The sequence below is a fragment of the Podarcis tiliguerta genome, assembly GCF_965153285.1.
Source record: "Podarcis tiliguerta genome assembly, chromosome: 12".
Classification (NCBI taxonomy): domain Eukaryota; kingdom Metazoa; phylum Chordata; class Lepidosauria; order Squamata; family Lacertidae; genus Podarcis; species Podarcis tiliguerta.
This window is the reverse complement of record NC_139545.1, coordinates 6,964,404-6,980,519: the sequence shown is the minus strand read 5'-3', so window position 1 is coordinate 6,980,519 and position 16,116 is coordinate 6,964,404. Positions and strand designations below refer to the sequence as shown.

General features: G+C 40.9%; 1 protein-coding gene across 5 annotated transcripts in view; it reads left to right on the top strand.

Annotated features, from left to right (window-relative positions):
- The window catches only part of BBS9 (Bardet-Biedl syndrome 9), a 228,402-nt gene that overhangs the window by 181,986 nt on the left and 30,300 nt on the right, over positions 1 to 16,116 (top strand). For 2 of the 5 annotated variants that reach the window (XM_083407019.1, XM_083407020.1), the window contains exon 22: positions 6,996 to 9,550. The exons of the other annotated variants lie outside the window; for them this stretch is intronic. In XM_083407019.1, coding sequence (XP_083263145.1) covers positions 6,996 to 7,420 — 425 coding nt within the window. In that variant the 3' untranslated portion in view covers positions 7,421 to 9,550. Of the gene's footprint in view, positions 1 to 6,995; positions 9,551 to 16,116 lie in introns of those variants that run through there. 5 annotated transcript variants of the gene reach the window in all.

The window sequence follows — 16,116 nt, the reverse complement described above, 5'->3', positions numbered from 1 at the left end:
CAGTTCTTTACTCTTCCTCTGTTGTTTTCTATATCAGAGTTTAGACTGTGAACTTCTAAGGCCAAGAACCTGTCCATCTGCAATATGAAACATCAGTGTGCTAGCATTGCAGGTTTTTGGGTTGTTGTTACAGATCCCAGTTGTTCTGCCGCTAAAGTCTGAAGCCTGACCACAGACAATCCTGCTTCCCTGTTCCTCTTTGTAAGATTTCATCAAGCACTGGGTACATGCTTTCAAGTCTGTTTTAAATAGAGTTGGGACATGAGTCATATGTTGTCAATTTGGCTATTTGGTAATTTATTCTTTAAAATGGCTGCAAGACTAATAACGCAATTGCATAGTTGGCAATGTATCTTTTCGATTACTTTGTGGATATTATCAGATTTCATGCTTGTTTGGTGTAGTATCACAGAAAATGCTTAATGCTGGTTACAATCTAGGGACAGCTTTTCAAGAGAATTTGGGTTTGAGTAGACATTTTAGAGAAAGAAGATGCTTTGACATGGGGGATCCTTCTTTGAATAAGAAGCATCATGCTAAGAGCTTGAGGTGGGAGCCTTGCAGGAGAAGTGTTTGAGCAGCGAATGAACCGATGGAGGTAAATGAGAGACCTTGTAAGAACTAGGATCCAAAGAACTGCACAGCTAGTTCTAAGTTACCCTGGCTTGTGTTTCAGGAACAGCATCCCTTTCCCCATGCCTCAGAACAAACAGTTTCTGAAGCAGTCAGAAGTTTCAAAAAACATTTATAATATAGCCCAGGGGTCTGCTGTTCAAATAATAATATTTTCAAAAAATCCTACTGAGCATGCCCAAACTCTTGGGCATGCTGAAAGCAGCTCTTTCAGTCCCAGTCAGTGACTAGAACTTGAACTTAATGTGAGAAACAAGTGCAGAAGGCTTAAGGAGAGAGGGGAAATGATCCTAACGAGAGAAGAGAAGATTAGCAGCCCCATTCTGAACTGAATCAAAAAGGAGAAAAATATGACAAGTCTAAATAGGCCATTACTGGATTACTGGTTTTTAAATATCTGCATGTTTTTCATTATACTGTTTTAAAACAATAAAACATTTTTTAAAATATATACCTATGCAGATCTCAAGGAGAAACAAGTTAACCAGCTAATAAGTAACTAGAAACAAAAGCCGAAGACAAAGCAATAATTAATTTTTGGACAAATTCTGTAGAGTTGTTCAAATGATGCATTGTTTCATGACACTGTTGCATAGAAATGGACCATTGCTTCTTTCTGCAATCTATAAACAATATGCAACAGGGGGCCTAGGAGTTGTTTTCCTTCCACCCTACCTTGTAGGGAAAACATACATTATTTGCTTATTATTTATTTTTATTTATGTATTATTCACTTATTAGTTGCCTTTCCAATACAAATTGCCTAAGGCCACATGCAAAACTAACCTGAACCATCCGAGAGTATCTCTCTTTTCACTGATGTAATTGTTTATTTAGTTAGAATTGGTTCTATGTAGGATGACCGTGTTGTGTTTCATAAAGGTAATTCAGGGCCCCAATACAAACATGCCTAAGTCATCAACTGGAAAAAAAACAAGGGCCGAGCTCTGGAAGTCAGTGGAGTCACACTCAGTAATACAAGCTGAGGATCTTGTCTGAAGCCAAGCATGAAAGACCCTTCCTTTTCACAACGTTTGCTTTCATTCAGGCTTAATAGAAACATAGCACTGGATATATTACATTTGCCTGCCAGTCAATTATTGAAGTTGGCGTTCACTATAGTTGTCCATGGAATACGTAAAATGTTGGCTGATAGTGGTAGTACTTGACCCAAAACCTAACTGAATAGGTCTGTGGACAATTTTTGGCATGCGTATGGTAGTAGGAGATCAACATGTTAAAGTTTAACATGTATTTTAAATAAAGTTTGACTTGTAACTGCCCAATATGTAGAATGGTATACTTCACTGAACTGCAAAATGTACAGCCAAGCTCTGCTCTCTGTTGAATGGAATTTAGTTTGGGGGTTTATACTCCCCCCCAGTGACAAATTTGGCCCCTCTCTTTTGCCTCTCCCTCTTTATTGATAAGCCACTGGTTGTCTCACTCCATTAAGCTAGTCTAGACTCCAGGCTTGAGCCGCATTGGTCTCCTGAGTTTTGGATGTTATAACAGGTCAGCACCACACAGTCAATTCATATTTGTTAACTACCAAACATATGATGGCTTGTTTCAAACGAAACCATTCACTTCTTAAACTGAATGGTTCCTTTTTTTAAAAGTTCAAGAAACCACTTGATAAAATGATGTGCCAATTGTGTATAAGTAGCTTTACCACAAGAATAAAGGAAGCCATAATTCTGTAGGCTTGTGTTTTATTTAGTTCATCTGTTTGCATTTATGAAGAGTGAGAATAAGGAAAAGAGAATCTGTAGAGGGGGGGCAGTGATATAGTGCAGCTTCTGAAATGAACCATGACCAAGAGTTTCATTCATTGATAGGTCTATCGTTTCAGAAAAAGGCTTTGAGTTTAAGGCTTCTTCTTAGGATGATGGTCAATAAATTAAAAAAATGTCCTGAATGGAAGCCCTTGCTCAGGAAAAATATTTGATGGGAAAGGTTTTCTCTTTTTTAGCAGATCATTCAATAAAGGAACCTTGTGCTGTAGGATTCAAGTGATAGCAATATTTCCACAGAAACATCTGTAATATTTCACATTATTATTGAGGAGTAGCATGTGCAAACATAATATTAATGTGATTGTTGTTTCTGTAACTGCTTCTTTGGTTACTGCCCCCATTGATTCGCATCAGAGCAGCTGAAGAAGATGGAAGCCAATGCATTTTGCTTTAAGACTTCAGTATCTCTGCACGGGTGGCGCTGTGGGTTAAACCACAGAGCCTAGGACTTGCTGATCAGAAGGTCGGCGGTTTGAATCCCCGCGACGGAGTGAGCTCCCGTTGTTCGGTCCCTGCTCCTGCCCACCTAGCAGTTTGAAAGCACCTCAAAGTGCAAGTAGATAAATAGGTACCGCTCTAGCGGGAAGGTAAACGGTGTTTCCGTGCGCTGCTCTGGTTCGCCAGAAGCGGCTTTGTCATGCTGGCCACATGACCCGGAAGCTGTACGCCGGCTCCCTCGGCCAATAAAGCAAGATGAGCGCTGCAACCCCAGAGTCGGCCACAACTGGACCTAATGGTCAGGGGTCCCTTTACCTTTATCTCTGCTTTGTTAGTCATTGTAATAAATATTAATGATACATATAACATATTCATCACCTTGGGAGGAAAAAAACATGACTATGTGAAGAACATAATCTCCATATGTGAAGAGCAGTGAATCCGTATCTCAAAAGTGCAACTTGGAGTTCTCTCTGCGAACCTTCTTATGGTGCATTTAAGATTCCTGGAAAGTTTGAGGTGATGGACAGCACCATGCATCTCTACACAAGCCCGTTCGTAGCCAGCTGCCTTTCTACAGCATGCTTGCCTCTTTTACTTCTGGCCCAGGTTTTAAGGTCTCCTCCCAGTTCTCTGGGTACTTGCAGCTGAGACAATGATAACATTTAGGGGAGCCTGGTCCTCCAGGGAGGCCATGCTGCCAACGTTTAGGAGTGGTCTGTTACAAGTGGCTCGCAGATGTAATGTGAGTCAATAATGCGATGCTACAGACTTTTTAAAGTTATTAGAAAGGATAGAGAGCCATTGTTCACTACAATCAGGTTACTGTGTGTTAGTCAAAAAAACATTATAATGGTCTTTGGCTGTAGAATGGAAGGTTTTGGTTAAATGTCAGACAAGCAATGTAAGTTTACTAGCGGAATGGGTTTTTAATACTTTTACTGGAAGTCTAAAGGTGGCTAGAGAAACATCTTTCAGTGGTGGTTGAGGCGTAATTATTTTTGCCTCAGCAGAGAGGAAGATAATGTTGTGACCTCAGCTGAAATCCTGAGGTGGGGCTGAAGAAATGGAAGTAGGCAAAGGACGGTTGCTTTGCTCAGCTCCCATTCAGTTCTATGCAGCTGGTGGGATCCAAAAGTGGGCCCCTCTGCAAACTACTTTGGACAGGTGGACTGAGCCACCCACCTGTCAGTCATCTGTGTATAGGCTGTCCACACATTTTAAAACCCCAATTTTCCAGAGTTCTAAAATGTGTGGAGAGCCTACATGAGTTAAGCAGCTCCTCACTACAGACCATCACCCTCCAACTCAGAGAATGTGATGGAAGAGACCGAAAGGAGCATTCTAATTTCTGCTTTCTCTAATCACGTAGTCAAAGAAACACCCAAGGAAGTGTTCTGGGATTGGTCTCTCTCTCTCTCTCTCTCTCTCTCTCTGTTTTCTTTAATAAGTAGCAGATGTGGAGGAAGGGATTCCCAGTTGCAGCCGTGAAGTGGGACAATAGTGTTGTAAGCTTTTGTCCCTGTCGTGGTTCTGATCCAGACGACCTCTACAACCCACAGCTCCTATTTGCCATGGAAGGAAAGCAGCTTCCCTCCTGGGCCCAAATAGCAGCTGCATAGGCTTAAAACTCCTTCCTCCATGTTGCAGTCTCCAGTCAAGATCAGGTGCATATGTAGGCTACACCTATTTGGGAAAGGGGAAAAAAGGAACAAAAACCAATAATGTAATTAGTGTCACGTCTTGGTTGGCCCTTAGAGAAGAGCAGGTGCTCTAGCCCTATGATGCTAGGGAGCTTTTATATCCTTGCTGGGGCAGCTGAGGTCTTCATGGTTGCCATGACAATCATATGGCTGTCTCAGTATACCATGGGGTCAACACATGTGGCAAGTCATTTTCTTGTTTTCACTATAGAACTGTTTTATGTATTTTTCAGTTATAAAAGTATTTCCATACCACCCTCTCATAACCTATCAGGGTGGTTTGGGAATGATTTGATTGTAGGTGGGATTCAAGTCACCCTTTTACCATGGATGGACCATTCCTGGTGAGGTTTGGATTATTGGTAGCACTTCCCCCTTCAGGGATGGGGGACTGTTTGGGATGGTGTGACCTCCAGAGACTGAAACATTGAAATCCCCGCATGCTTTGGGAGAGCTTTTGACTGGCGTGGTTGGTGCTCCTGTCAATACCCCAGTCTTGCTGTGGAGTGCTGAGGTGGAGAAAGCAAGTGAAATGGTTTCTCCTGAGCTCCCCACCCCAGCACTATAGTATTCAAAAGGCCACCTGGTTTGTGAGGAGCACCAAGTGATGAAGCAGGCTAGATGACAGCTGGAGGGCAGGTGGTGCAAATTTGGCAGCAGATGTAGCCAGACGCAGGTAAGAGTCCATAATTGTGCCTACCAAGCTTACTTTTCTGTCATTACTGCATCGGCAAGGAGCTGTTCGGCTGCCTGGGTTTTTTTTAGAAATAAAAATATGTGGTGTTTTTAAAATGGATAGTGTAATTTGTATAACTCACGGAGCGTCTCCACCCCTATCATTCTGCCTGGATGCTGAGGTCCAGCGCCAAGGGCCTTCTGGTGGTTCCCTCACTGCAAGAAGCAAAGCTACAGGGAACCAGGCAGAGGGCCTTCTCGGTAGTGGCGCCCGCCCTGTGGAACGCCCTCCCATCAGATGTCAAAGTGATAAACAACTACCTGACATTCAGAAGGGAAGTTTTTCATGTGTGACATTTTAGTGTATTTTTGGTCTCTGTGGAAGCCGCCCAGAGTGGCTGGGGAAACCCAGCCAGATGGGCGGGGTACAGATAATAAATTATTATTATTATTATTGTGAGTTTGGACCCATCATGCTGGAAGCTGGGTGAAGTCACGGCAAAATCACGTTTTGGTCCACCGTCTTGTTTCAAAATAGTGGTCAGAGTCCAAACATCAACAAAGAGCACGGCCCCCACTTTGGGAGCCCTCAAGATGGATTTGGCAATGATATCTTGAGAGCCGTCCAAACATAGAGAGAACAAACAAACAAATGGACAGACAGACAGGCATGCCACTTTCTAAAATATATGTTATTCTATATGGCAATTTTTATTTTTATTTCTGGAAAACATATATTGTATACTGCCCTGTCATAGCAATTTTTTTGTTTATTTATTTATTCACTGCATTTTATCTTTGAGAAAGAACATGTACTGTGGTTAATTTTGTTTTGAAAACCATTTCCCCCCTATAATGAATGCTCATGAATAAAGGCACTGGCTTAAATAGACAGTTGGGCCAGCTTCCCATTGAAATAGTAAATTTCCTCACAGTCAGACTCCTCTTTTGAACTATGGTTGAAGGAAATGAATTGCACTTTTGTTGGACTTTTCGTCTCAGGGGAGATTTGAAGGAGGACATTATTAGAAGTTGGATATTTTGTATGCACTACATTCTTTTTCGCTCGTATATCATCATATTTCTTTCTTGTGATACTATCTTATTAACGTTGTATTGAAATGTCAACATTTATTGGCTTGGGCTGCACTTTTTGTTTTTTGTAGCAGGAGTATTTTTATTTTTTGTTCTTTTGTTATCTGGTGCTCACAACCAGCAGATTGTCACCTTGGTGGCAATGTGGAAGAGGGCCTTCTGGGTGACAGTGCCCACAGTATGCATTCCCTCATGAGATGGAGACAGTCACAACCTCTAAAAATGTATATGTTTTCCTAAGCTTTCCTGAACCCTGACTCTTAATTTTAGTTCTGTTTTGTGATATGTTCAGTTATATGTGTGATTTATAAGTTTGTTCTGTTTCTACTTAGTTTACGGGAAATGTTTTTAAATGTTATTGTTCCTTTTTCTATCACAGTTTTCTTGTTGTAAACCACTCAAGAGGTTTTTTTAAAAAAAAATTAAATTAAGCGGCCTAAAAATTAAATAAATAATATAATAATTATAATAATTTATTATTTATACCCTGCCCATCTGGCTGAGCTTCCCCGGCCACTCTGGGCTTCTCCCAATCAAGTGTTAAAAACAATACAGCATTAAATATTAAAAACAAACAAACAAATAAATAAATAAATAAGGTATTGCCTTGCCTTCCATTAATGATCACCCTTTTTCCTCATTCTACTTTCAGGGCTTGTCCACACTTCCACTTCCCCCCCCAGAAAAATTTGCTTCATCACTGAATCAGGGTACAAACGCCAGTTGTTTTTTCTGCAGATAGATGTTTGTTCTGCTTCAGCGGTAAACAGCAGATTTCCCCAAGGAAAGCGGCAGGAGGACAAACAAAAAATAGCTCAGACCTGTGCTTTTTCGGCACAGGACAAGTGTGGGCACGCCCTCAGTTGTGTTACATTTACCGTTTATCTGATAGTTGCCTTTCACGGCTGCTTTCTGCTCCATTTTCCCAGCACAAGAACACAGTTTATAAAGCTCAAATTGACTTTAACACTGGCATATGGAGCCAGCTCACAGAACAACAAAGTGCTGAATATACTGTCAAAATGCAAGTTGTGCCATTACTGCACTTGGGAAGGATTAAAATGTTGCATCTGTTAGTTTGGTCCTGTAGAAATCAGAATGCTTGAAAAATGATTGCTGTAAGGATGTTCTCAGTCACAGGGAAGGTCATCAGAGGATCAGCTGGCAGGAGTTTGCCAATCTAAAATATTATCGTATGTCAATTTCAAAAATTACATTTAGCATCCCAAAGAGGAAGTTCCCACCCTAGCAGTTTCTGTGTATATATGAACTTATTCATTTCTGACTTTGGGTGTGCCAAGAATCTAGGCTATTATAGTGTGATTGTACAATATCATGCTATACTTTTGCTAGGTTCTCTATCGTATTGAGAATGCAAGCGCAGATCTGCATTTGTTCAGTGCTGAATAGGGTATGGATTGTGAAATGAATCTTTTGTAAGATCCCAGGCTTTCTGAATTTTTCTTGCTATAATTTTGTTAGTTTATTTCGTATCCTTCTTTGGGTTTTGCTGAAAATGCAACATCCAAGCAAAATGTATTCACCATAGTAAAGACTCTATTGATGAATACTCAGTGTTGAATAAATGAATAATGGACTGCTTGAAGGAAATCCTTGGATTATAGGTTCATGGGATATAGAGAAAGTCCTGATCAAACAAGCCTATAAAGCCAGGAATTGCAGTATTTTGGGGCATACTTTATTCACAAAACATTTCATGTTACATTTGAAGGAATATATATACTTATAAATAATCCACAGGGATAACCCTAAGATAACCTTTTAAAAAGGACTCTAAAATACAGTATCACTGTAACACAGTTCATTTCAAGCAATTTTTGAACAACAAAAATGACTGTGTTACGACGTTTGAGTTCAAATGTTCAGGAGTGGAATTGACTGTAATGGTATATCGTGTGTGTGTGTGTGTGTGTGTGTCGGGGATCGAAGTTTGTGGTAAAGTTGGAACCCCAGTGCCAAAGCACAACATATAATTGGGCTTAATTTTTTCCATATGTATCAACAAAAACAGCCCTTTCTGCCATGAGAGATGAAAGCTTCCCTTTTTGTCATATTTTTATGTTGTATATAATTCCAAGCTCTTTACAGTTTTGCAGGCTTCCTACCAAAACATGCCAGAATGCAGGGGAGATGAGCTGTCATTCTTGACCAGAGCTTGTATTTCTAATAGAAGAACTCTGTATTGCAGATGAGTGCAAAGAGGGCCAATTCCTCTTTGTTACTGCAAAACATCCAGTTTGAAATGAAACAATCCCTCTGTTCATTGTTTCAGCCAATTAACGAAGCATTACCTTACAGAAGCCGTCACGATGTGTTCAGGCAATATATAGCCTGCTTTTTAGTCCATCGGATTCTTAAAGTGGGCTACAGTTACAAAATTAATAATATAAATAAAATCATAAAACCTGCACGAGGGCAGGATGAAACCAAGAGCTGGCTATGAGACAAATAATAAAACAGAACTAACCATAGCAAGCCTGCTTGGCATGGAAGGCCAGCTGGCCATTACAAAGAAGCAGACTCCTGAATCTGCCTCATAGTTGCAGGAAGCAGGCCAAAGCTTAGGGGCTGCCACAAGTATTGTGCTTTTTCCCACCCCCACTGCCAATTCAGCAGGCTAGTTAAATAGATTTGAGAAAGGCCAAGGTATTTAAAGACTTTAACTTGTTCGATCAACTGATTATCCATATACCATCTATGGGCCTTATTGGTTCCTGAAAACACAATGACTTTGGTTTTCTTGTAATTCACAGCCAGCTGTTCTCTTTGGCAATATCCTGAGAATGGCCTCATCAATCATTTTAGGCCCACTTCTGTTTGAGATAGAAGTACCGCATCATCTGCGTATAGTAATATAGAGGTGGCTTTTTGGCCAGTTTAGGGGCATGATACTCTGGGGATGTTAAACTCTGGACAATATCATTTATATATGAATTAAACAGTGTGGGAGCTAGGATACAACGTTGCTTAACTCCCTTTGTGATGGTACGGATCCTGTGAGCTGCCTTTTGTAGAGCAACACACTTTCAGCAGAGTGTTTTATATGGAAATTTAATCAAGAACAACAATCTTTTAGCTATATTTGAAGAGCTCAACTTGAGAGACTGAATCGAATGCAGCTTTCAGATTATTGATGTAAACCACTGGGATGTATTTTGCGTAGTTAAGTTTTTACCTCTATCTTCAGTACAATTAACGGCGTTCCGTGTGCGGCTCTGGCTCGCCAGAGCAGCGATGTCACGCTGGCCACGTGACCCGGAAGTGTCTTCGGACAGCGCTGGCCCTCGGCCTCTTGAGTGAGATGGGCACACAACCCTAGAGTCTGTCAAGACTGGCCCAAACGGGCAGGGGTACCTTTACTTTTTACCTCAGTAAAATTGTGTTTTATTGTATTGCTATGGCTAGTGACTGATGCAAATAAAGATTCTTCTGATTCTGATTCTAGGTTCGAGAAAGCTTAAAATGCACTTATGTATGCTAGTTAATGCAGAAACAGGGTGAAAACATACATACTGCGCTAAAGGACATCCCATGTGTTGCAGAGAGCTGCTTGTGGCTGCAGCTTTTTGTTACTACATCTCTAGCCCCTTCCCGGATGAGTGGTTGCACCAACTTGCAGGCCTGTGCCGCCTTTCAGTGACAGCTCCCCAAGGGAGTGACGAATGGCCATCTCTACCCAGAGAAGAAGAGTGTGCATGCATGTTCAAATATTTTTGCGCATGATCTGAAACGTGTGTTTTTGAGATAAATAAGGGCAATATATGGCCATGAACTGCAAGGCAAATTAGATTATAATCAGATTGTATGCTACATAAGTGTGTTTTTTAAAAATAAAAACCAATCTCTTTCAGATTCATGATAATATTACTTAAGACTATCTATGGGCCCAATTCATAAGATATTTAGAATGGTATACATGTGGTTACATTTGCCTTAGTTGTGTATGCATATCTCTCCAATTTATTGTGTTTTTTTGTTTCTAAGAAAAGAACACTCACAAACATACATATTGACTTGATTACCAAGGTCTTAAAGTGACCGACATGTTGTTCAAGATGAATAACAAACAGCAGATGTTTGCCAAGTTCTCAATAGCAGTCAAAAAAGCTCATGCTTAGTAACACTTGTTAGAGAGCTTGTATGTTAGATAGAATAAGCAATAGCAACATGAGTAAAATTAAGAAAAAAATAGTATGCTTGTGTATATTTGTGATTGTGTGTATGAATATGTATGTATATATGTGTGTATATAATGTATATAATGTAATATACATATGCAGGTAAGTGTTTGTAATGCTTTGTATAGCAAAATATTAGCTCTAGGAAATTGTGTGACATAAAAAAGCTATAGTTCTCCCTTCGGGATAGTGCCCACTTTGAGAAATTCCCAACTCACTATTTCTGTCCAGTTGTGACTGCTATAAAATGGCCTTATGCCTGGTTTCAACGGATGATGCTTGGATTTTGTTGTTACGCAGCTTGAACCTTACTTCGGTTGGCTGCCAAATGGAGCTGGAAAGGAATGTTACCTCACTCCCAGATTGCTAGGACAGGGTTGGGGATCTTAGCCTTCTTCATAACTAGCTTTTGAGGAGTTGGCCATTGTTGGGCACAGATTCGTGGGGGTTGTTCAACCATCAGTTCATTGCAAAGACTGGTTGTCAGCCATTGTGCCCAGGTTGCAGGGCTCCAGGAACTATTCTCATAGCCAAGGTCATTTTTCCGGGAGTTACCCAGAGGTCAGTCTGGGCAATACATTCCACATTGTCCTTGTACATTTATTTAAAGCATTTTTATTCCATATTCAGCTCAAAAGGCTGTCAGGAACAACAATGAGTGACAGTTGTGTCTCTCCTTTTCTTCAATCTCCTACCCAGTTCCTTCATTGTAAGCACAAAAATGCCCCCTACACACTCACACACACTTTCACACAGGCAGGGCACTTTTTATCTTACCCAGAACTTATATAAAAAAGTTATTTTTTATCGGGTGGGGTGCTCCAATAAGGCACAGGTATGAATGTAGCATGTAGTACTTGGAAGTCTCTCTCTCTCTCTCTCTCTCTCTCTCTCTCTCTCTCTGTCTCTCTCTGTGTGTGTGTGTGTGCGTGCGTACTTGTGTGTCAAAAATATTCCCAGAGCCTGCTTGTATGCTTCAAGAAGCACACAAAGTGAGTATGCTCATTTCTAGGAATTGGGCTTTACAGAATATTTATCTTATTTTTTAAGCTGCTTTAATTGATGTATTACATTTGTGTGGTTTCTTCCTAAGTTTGTAAATGAAGAAAAAGATGAAAATGATACCAGATATGGTCTCAGATTGTACAGCGGTGCAACACAAAGTATTTTCAGGAATTCGTGCTTCTGTTTTTCCCCCCTCATAAGCTTTGAAAATGGCAGTGTTTCAAGCTGGTGAATGCTGTTGAGGGTAATGGTGCTGTGATAATTATGCTATCCGCCATCTGTCTGCCTTTCTCCCTGAACTGAGACAGGGTAGTTGTGCTCTCTTCAAAGGCTCTGCTTGAGGCCTGTCAGTTGGCAAGACAGAAATGGGTGCAGAGCAATAGACTACACCCCATTCTGAAGGCTCTCAATATACATTTCCTTCATCAGTTATATACTTAGCCCATTTCATCATTGACCATGTAATAACAAGACTAGGCCGGTGCTTGGTGTTCTCGTTGACAGAATAGTCAAATCTTTCCCCTTTGTGGTACAGTGTCAAAAATAGTTCTTGAGGCATCTTAACCAGATGCTAAAAAGCAGGATTTATTCCACAAGGGCACACTGATTATCCTTTGGCAGGATTGTTTCAATTTATTTTTTAGTTCATGACATTTTGCAAAGAACAATAAGAATTTTCCCTGGTATGAAACTTTTCAAGACATGCAATTTATGCAGTATCAATTACCTCATGTGGCGTGAGATTCCTGCATTGCATTGGGTTGGACTTGATAACTTTTGGGATCCCCTTCCAACTCCACAATTCCATGAATCTATGATTCTATGACTTATTGTGGTGCAGAGAGCTGACACATATCTTTTTCCCTCATACTTGTTTCAACATAATTATCAAAAGGTTGCGTGAATTTTTCACATCTCTGTCATATTCACAGTGTACTTCCATAATTCCATTTGCAAACTTTTGTGGAAGGCAACATTGACTTCTTTTTTGAAAAAGAAAGACTCCATAGAGATTAGAGTTACCACATTTTCAGGTTTTATCTCTCAAGAATGAATCTTAAGGGGTGATTTTTTTAAATGGAGTACCTCCTGTGTTCTAAGGATGATTGTTGAAATGCATACTTTGTCAAAAGTATATATTATTTTCCAGTATTGTTCACCAGTAGCCCTACCACAGCTTCCCCCTTGGGAGCAGACCTACAGAGAACTAGATAACCCTTGGGGTCCCTTCAAACTGTACAATTCTGTGATTCTATGAGGAGGAAAAAGGCTTGTTTGCACCATCCTGGGCCCTGCCTGGTCTGCTCTCCCATTGAAAAAACACATAAATGTAATAGGCCATATAGTAACAATTGTAAAGTTATTTACCAGAAACTTCATGACATAATATATTAAAATATTAAAAAGTAGCTTTTCAGTTGATCTAATTCTAATTAGAAAAGAATGTACTACGGCACTGACAAAATAGGATTTGTATTTTGCACATACAGTGGTGCCTCGCAAGACGAAATTAATTCGATCCGCGAGTCTCTTCGTCTTGCGGTTTTTTCGTCTTGCGAAGCAACCCTATTAGCGGATTAGCGCTATTACCGGTTTAGCGGCTATTAGCGGCTATTAAAGGCTTAAGGGATTAGCGGATTAGCTGCTAAAAGGCTATTAGCGGTTTAGCGGCTTAGAAAAAGGGGGTGGGGAGCGGAAAAAAATCTCAAGACTCGCAAGACATTTTCGTCTTGCGAAGCAAGCCCATAGGGAAATTCGTCCTGCGAAGCGCATCGAAAAACGGAAAACCCTTTCGTCTAGCGGGTTTTCCGTCTTGCAAGGCATTCGTCTTGTGGGGTACCACTGTTCTGGATTTGGTGATCAACTGAAAAGCTGCTTTTTAATATATTCTGTCACAAAGTTGATTTCAACATTATGAGAAGCTGTATCTAATTTTTGAGAAGTAGTTTCTAGTAAATAACTTTGCAATTGTTCCTATAGGCATTCTAGTGGTTTTGGTCTGCTCTCCCAGCCAGCAAAGGTGTATGTGTCACTTTGATTGTCCTGTATGATGCCTGCCTGCAGGTGTGCTGGTTGCAGTGTGTGGAGCTTTGTTTGATTGCTGGCTGGGTGGATAAAGTTGGCGTGTGAGTGTGGCCTTACTAGAAGACGTCCTGTCACAGATGGTGGGGACATCCCGGAAAGGAAATGCACTAATCATGACCACCTGTTCAGGGAGCCACAGTGCCTTGGGTGACCCAGTGTGAGAGCCTGGTTGAGGTGAAGTTTGGTTTGGTGGAGTTCTCACTGAGTGTGAGACTGGGGGAGGAGAATAGTTACGGACTTACCATCTTCCTCCTGAGAATGTGGAATGTGCCAACCAAACACTGGTTAGGAGACATAATCATGACTATCATGTGGCAGCGTGGACTTCAAGAAAGGCTTATTTTGCTGCTTGCATCCTCTAATACATGGGCAGGCAAACTAAGGCCCGGGGGCCGGATCTGGCCCAATCGCCTTCTAAATCTGGCCCGTGGACGGTCCGGGAATCAGCGTGTTTTTACATGAGTAGAATGTGTCCTTTTATGTAAAATGCATCTCTGGGTTATTTGTGGGGCATAGGAATTCATTCATTTTGCCCCCCCAAATATAGTCCGGCCCCCCACAAGGTCTGAGGGACAGTGGACCACCCCCCTGCTGAAAAAGTTTGCTGACCCCTGCTCAAATAGCTGGCCTGCAGATATTTTCGAATGGTCTGAAGGTTACTGATTCCCACTGTGTGGGAGGAACCTCTAGAGCAGCCTTTCTCAACCTGAGTCCCCAGATGTTGTTGAACTACAACTCCCATCACCCCTAGCTAGCATGGCCAGAGCTCAGGGATGATGGGAGTTGTAGTCCAACAACATCTGGGGACCCACAGGTTGAGAACTGCTACTCTAGAGAGATTGAAAATCCAGTGTGACCAAGTGACTACACACTTTGAGGATAAAGCCACTCAACTTCTGAGTGATCTTGATACTGCATTTGCTGCAGCTCCATCTGAAGCACCCAGTGCCAGTATTGAGGACATGTTGTGGGATCAGTTTCGGCTAAGCAGTCAGCTGATGTGGACATGGCACTGGTAGCAATATGTTTGATCACATGACCTCTTGACCACTGTCCCTCCTCGTTTATGAAATCTTGCCAAAGGGGGTTGATTGGTTGGGTCCAAGCTTCGTTGTGTGAGGGGATGGTCTCTGCTGCCTTGAAAGACGCATTGGTGCGGCTCCTCCTAAAGAAACTGGCTCTGGGCCCCTTAGACTGGCACAACCATCAACCCTATGATTTATAAAATGTTTGCCATCCATTTGTGATCACCCTCACCCTTTTACAATCAAGCAGTGTATCAGTTTGCAAGTGGGAGGGCTAGGAACCCTTCAAAAAGTGATTTTTTTGGAGGATTTAATCAAACCACAAGAGATTACGAAGTAGAAGGGAAACTGGACTAAATGTTTTTCTTGATCCGCTTGTCCTTGCAGAAATCTGCTGATGTAATAGTAACAAAAATAAATTATATGCCCTCTTCTTTAGTTAAGCCCCTGTACACTACTATGGGTGGTATTCAACTAAGGTTTACTCATAGTAGACCCATTAAAATTAATAAACATGACAAAGACTGGGTCATTCATTTCAGTAGGTCTATTCTGTGTCAAACTTGCCTGAATACCACCCATCATGTTTAAATATTGGATGCTGCAAAGGCATGCATTCTTCTGAAATTTGATGAAACTGCACAGATGCTTAAGATGAAACACAAAATTACATTTCATTCCTTACAATAGTATAAGGAAGAAAAATGTAAATACCGTTTAAACTTCAGAGGACTGCTATCTGAAGTTCATTAGGTCAGTTTGAGTTCCATATTCTACTCGGGACTTTTTGTTGCTAATACAACATAACAATAGAAATATGCATGATCATCAAGCTGAACAGAATATGATACAATACTCTGCCTAAGCATTAAAAGGATGCTTTTTTTTCTAAAAATAATAATGTTTAGGGGTACGTACTCTCATTTTGACTCCAGAAAATCACCATTTTGTAGTTCAAATCGGAGGAAATAAATACAGTAAATGGACAAAAGTACATAGGTTCACAAAGTGTTTAGGAGTATGCGTACTCCTGCGTCCCCCCAGAAAAAAACCACTGGATGAAACTATACATCCTTGAAGTATTAGTTACAAATAAAGCCTTTATAAATGGCAGATAAGATAGACACAAATCTTGGCTCCATTGGGTTTGGTGGTCCAACTGTTAGGTTGCTCAAAACTGTCACACCCAGTGTGTTTCAGTGAAGTGCACCCTTAAACTATCAGGTCAGGATCTAAGGAGCTTTCTAACCTCATCAAACTTCTTAAAAATAAGATATTCTAATTATAAGCTCGTTCAAGGCAGGTATGTCGGTTTATTGTTTGCAGGAATATGCAAATCACATGGCGTAATGAACCACATGTTTAAATAGGCAGACATTCAGGAAATCTGATCAAATGGTATTAATCACAGGGAAAGGGAAAGAGCAAAATAACAATAACATTCCCTGCCATTCCACTC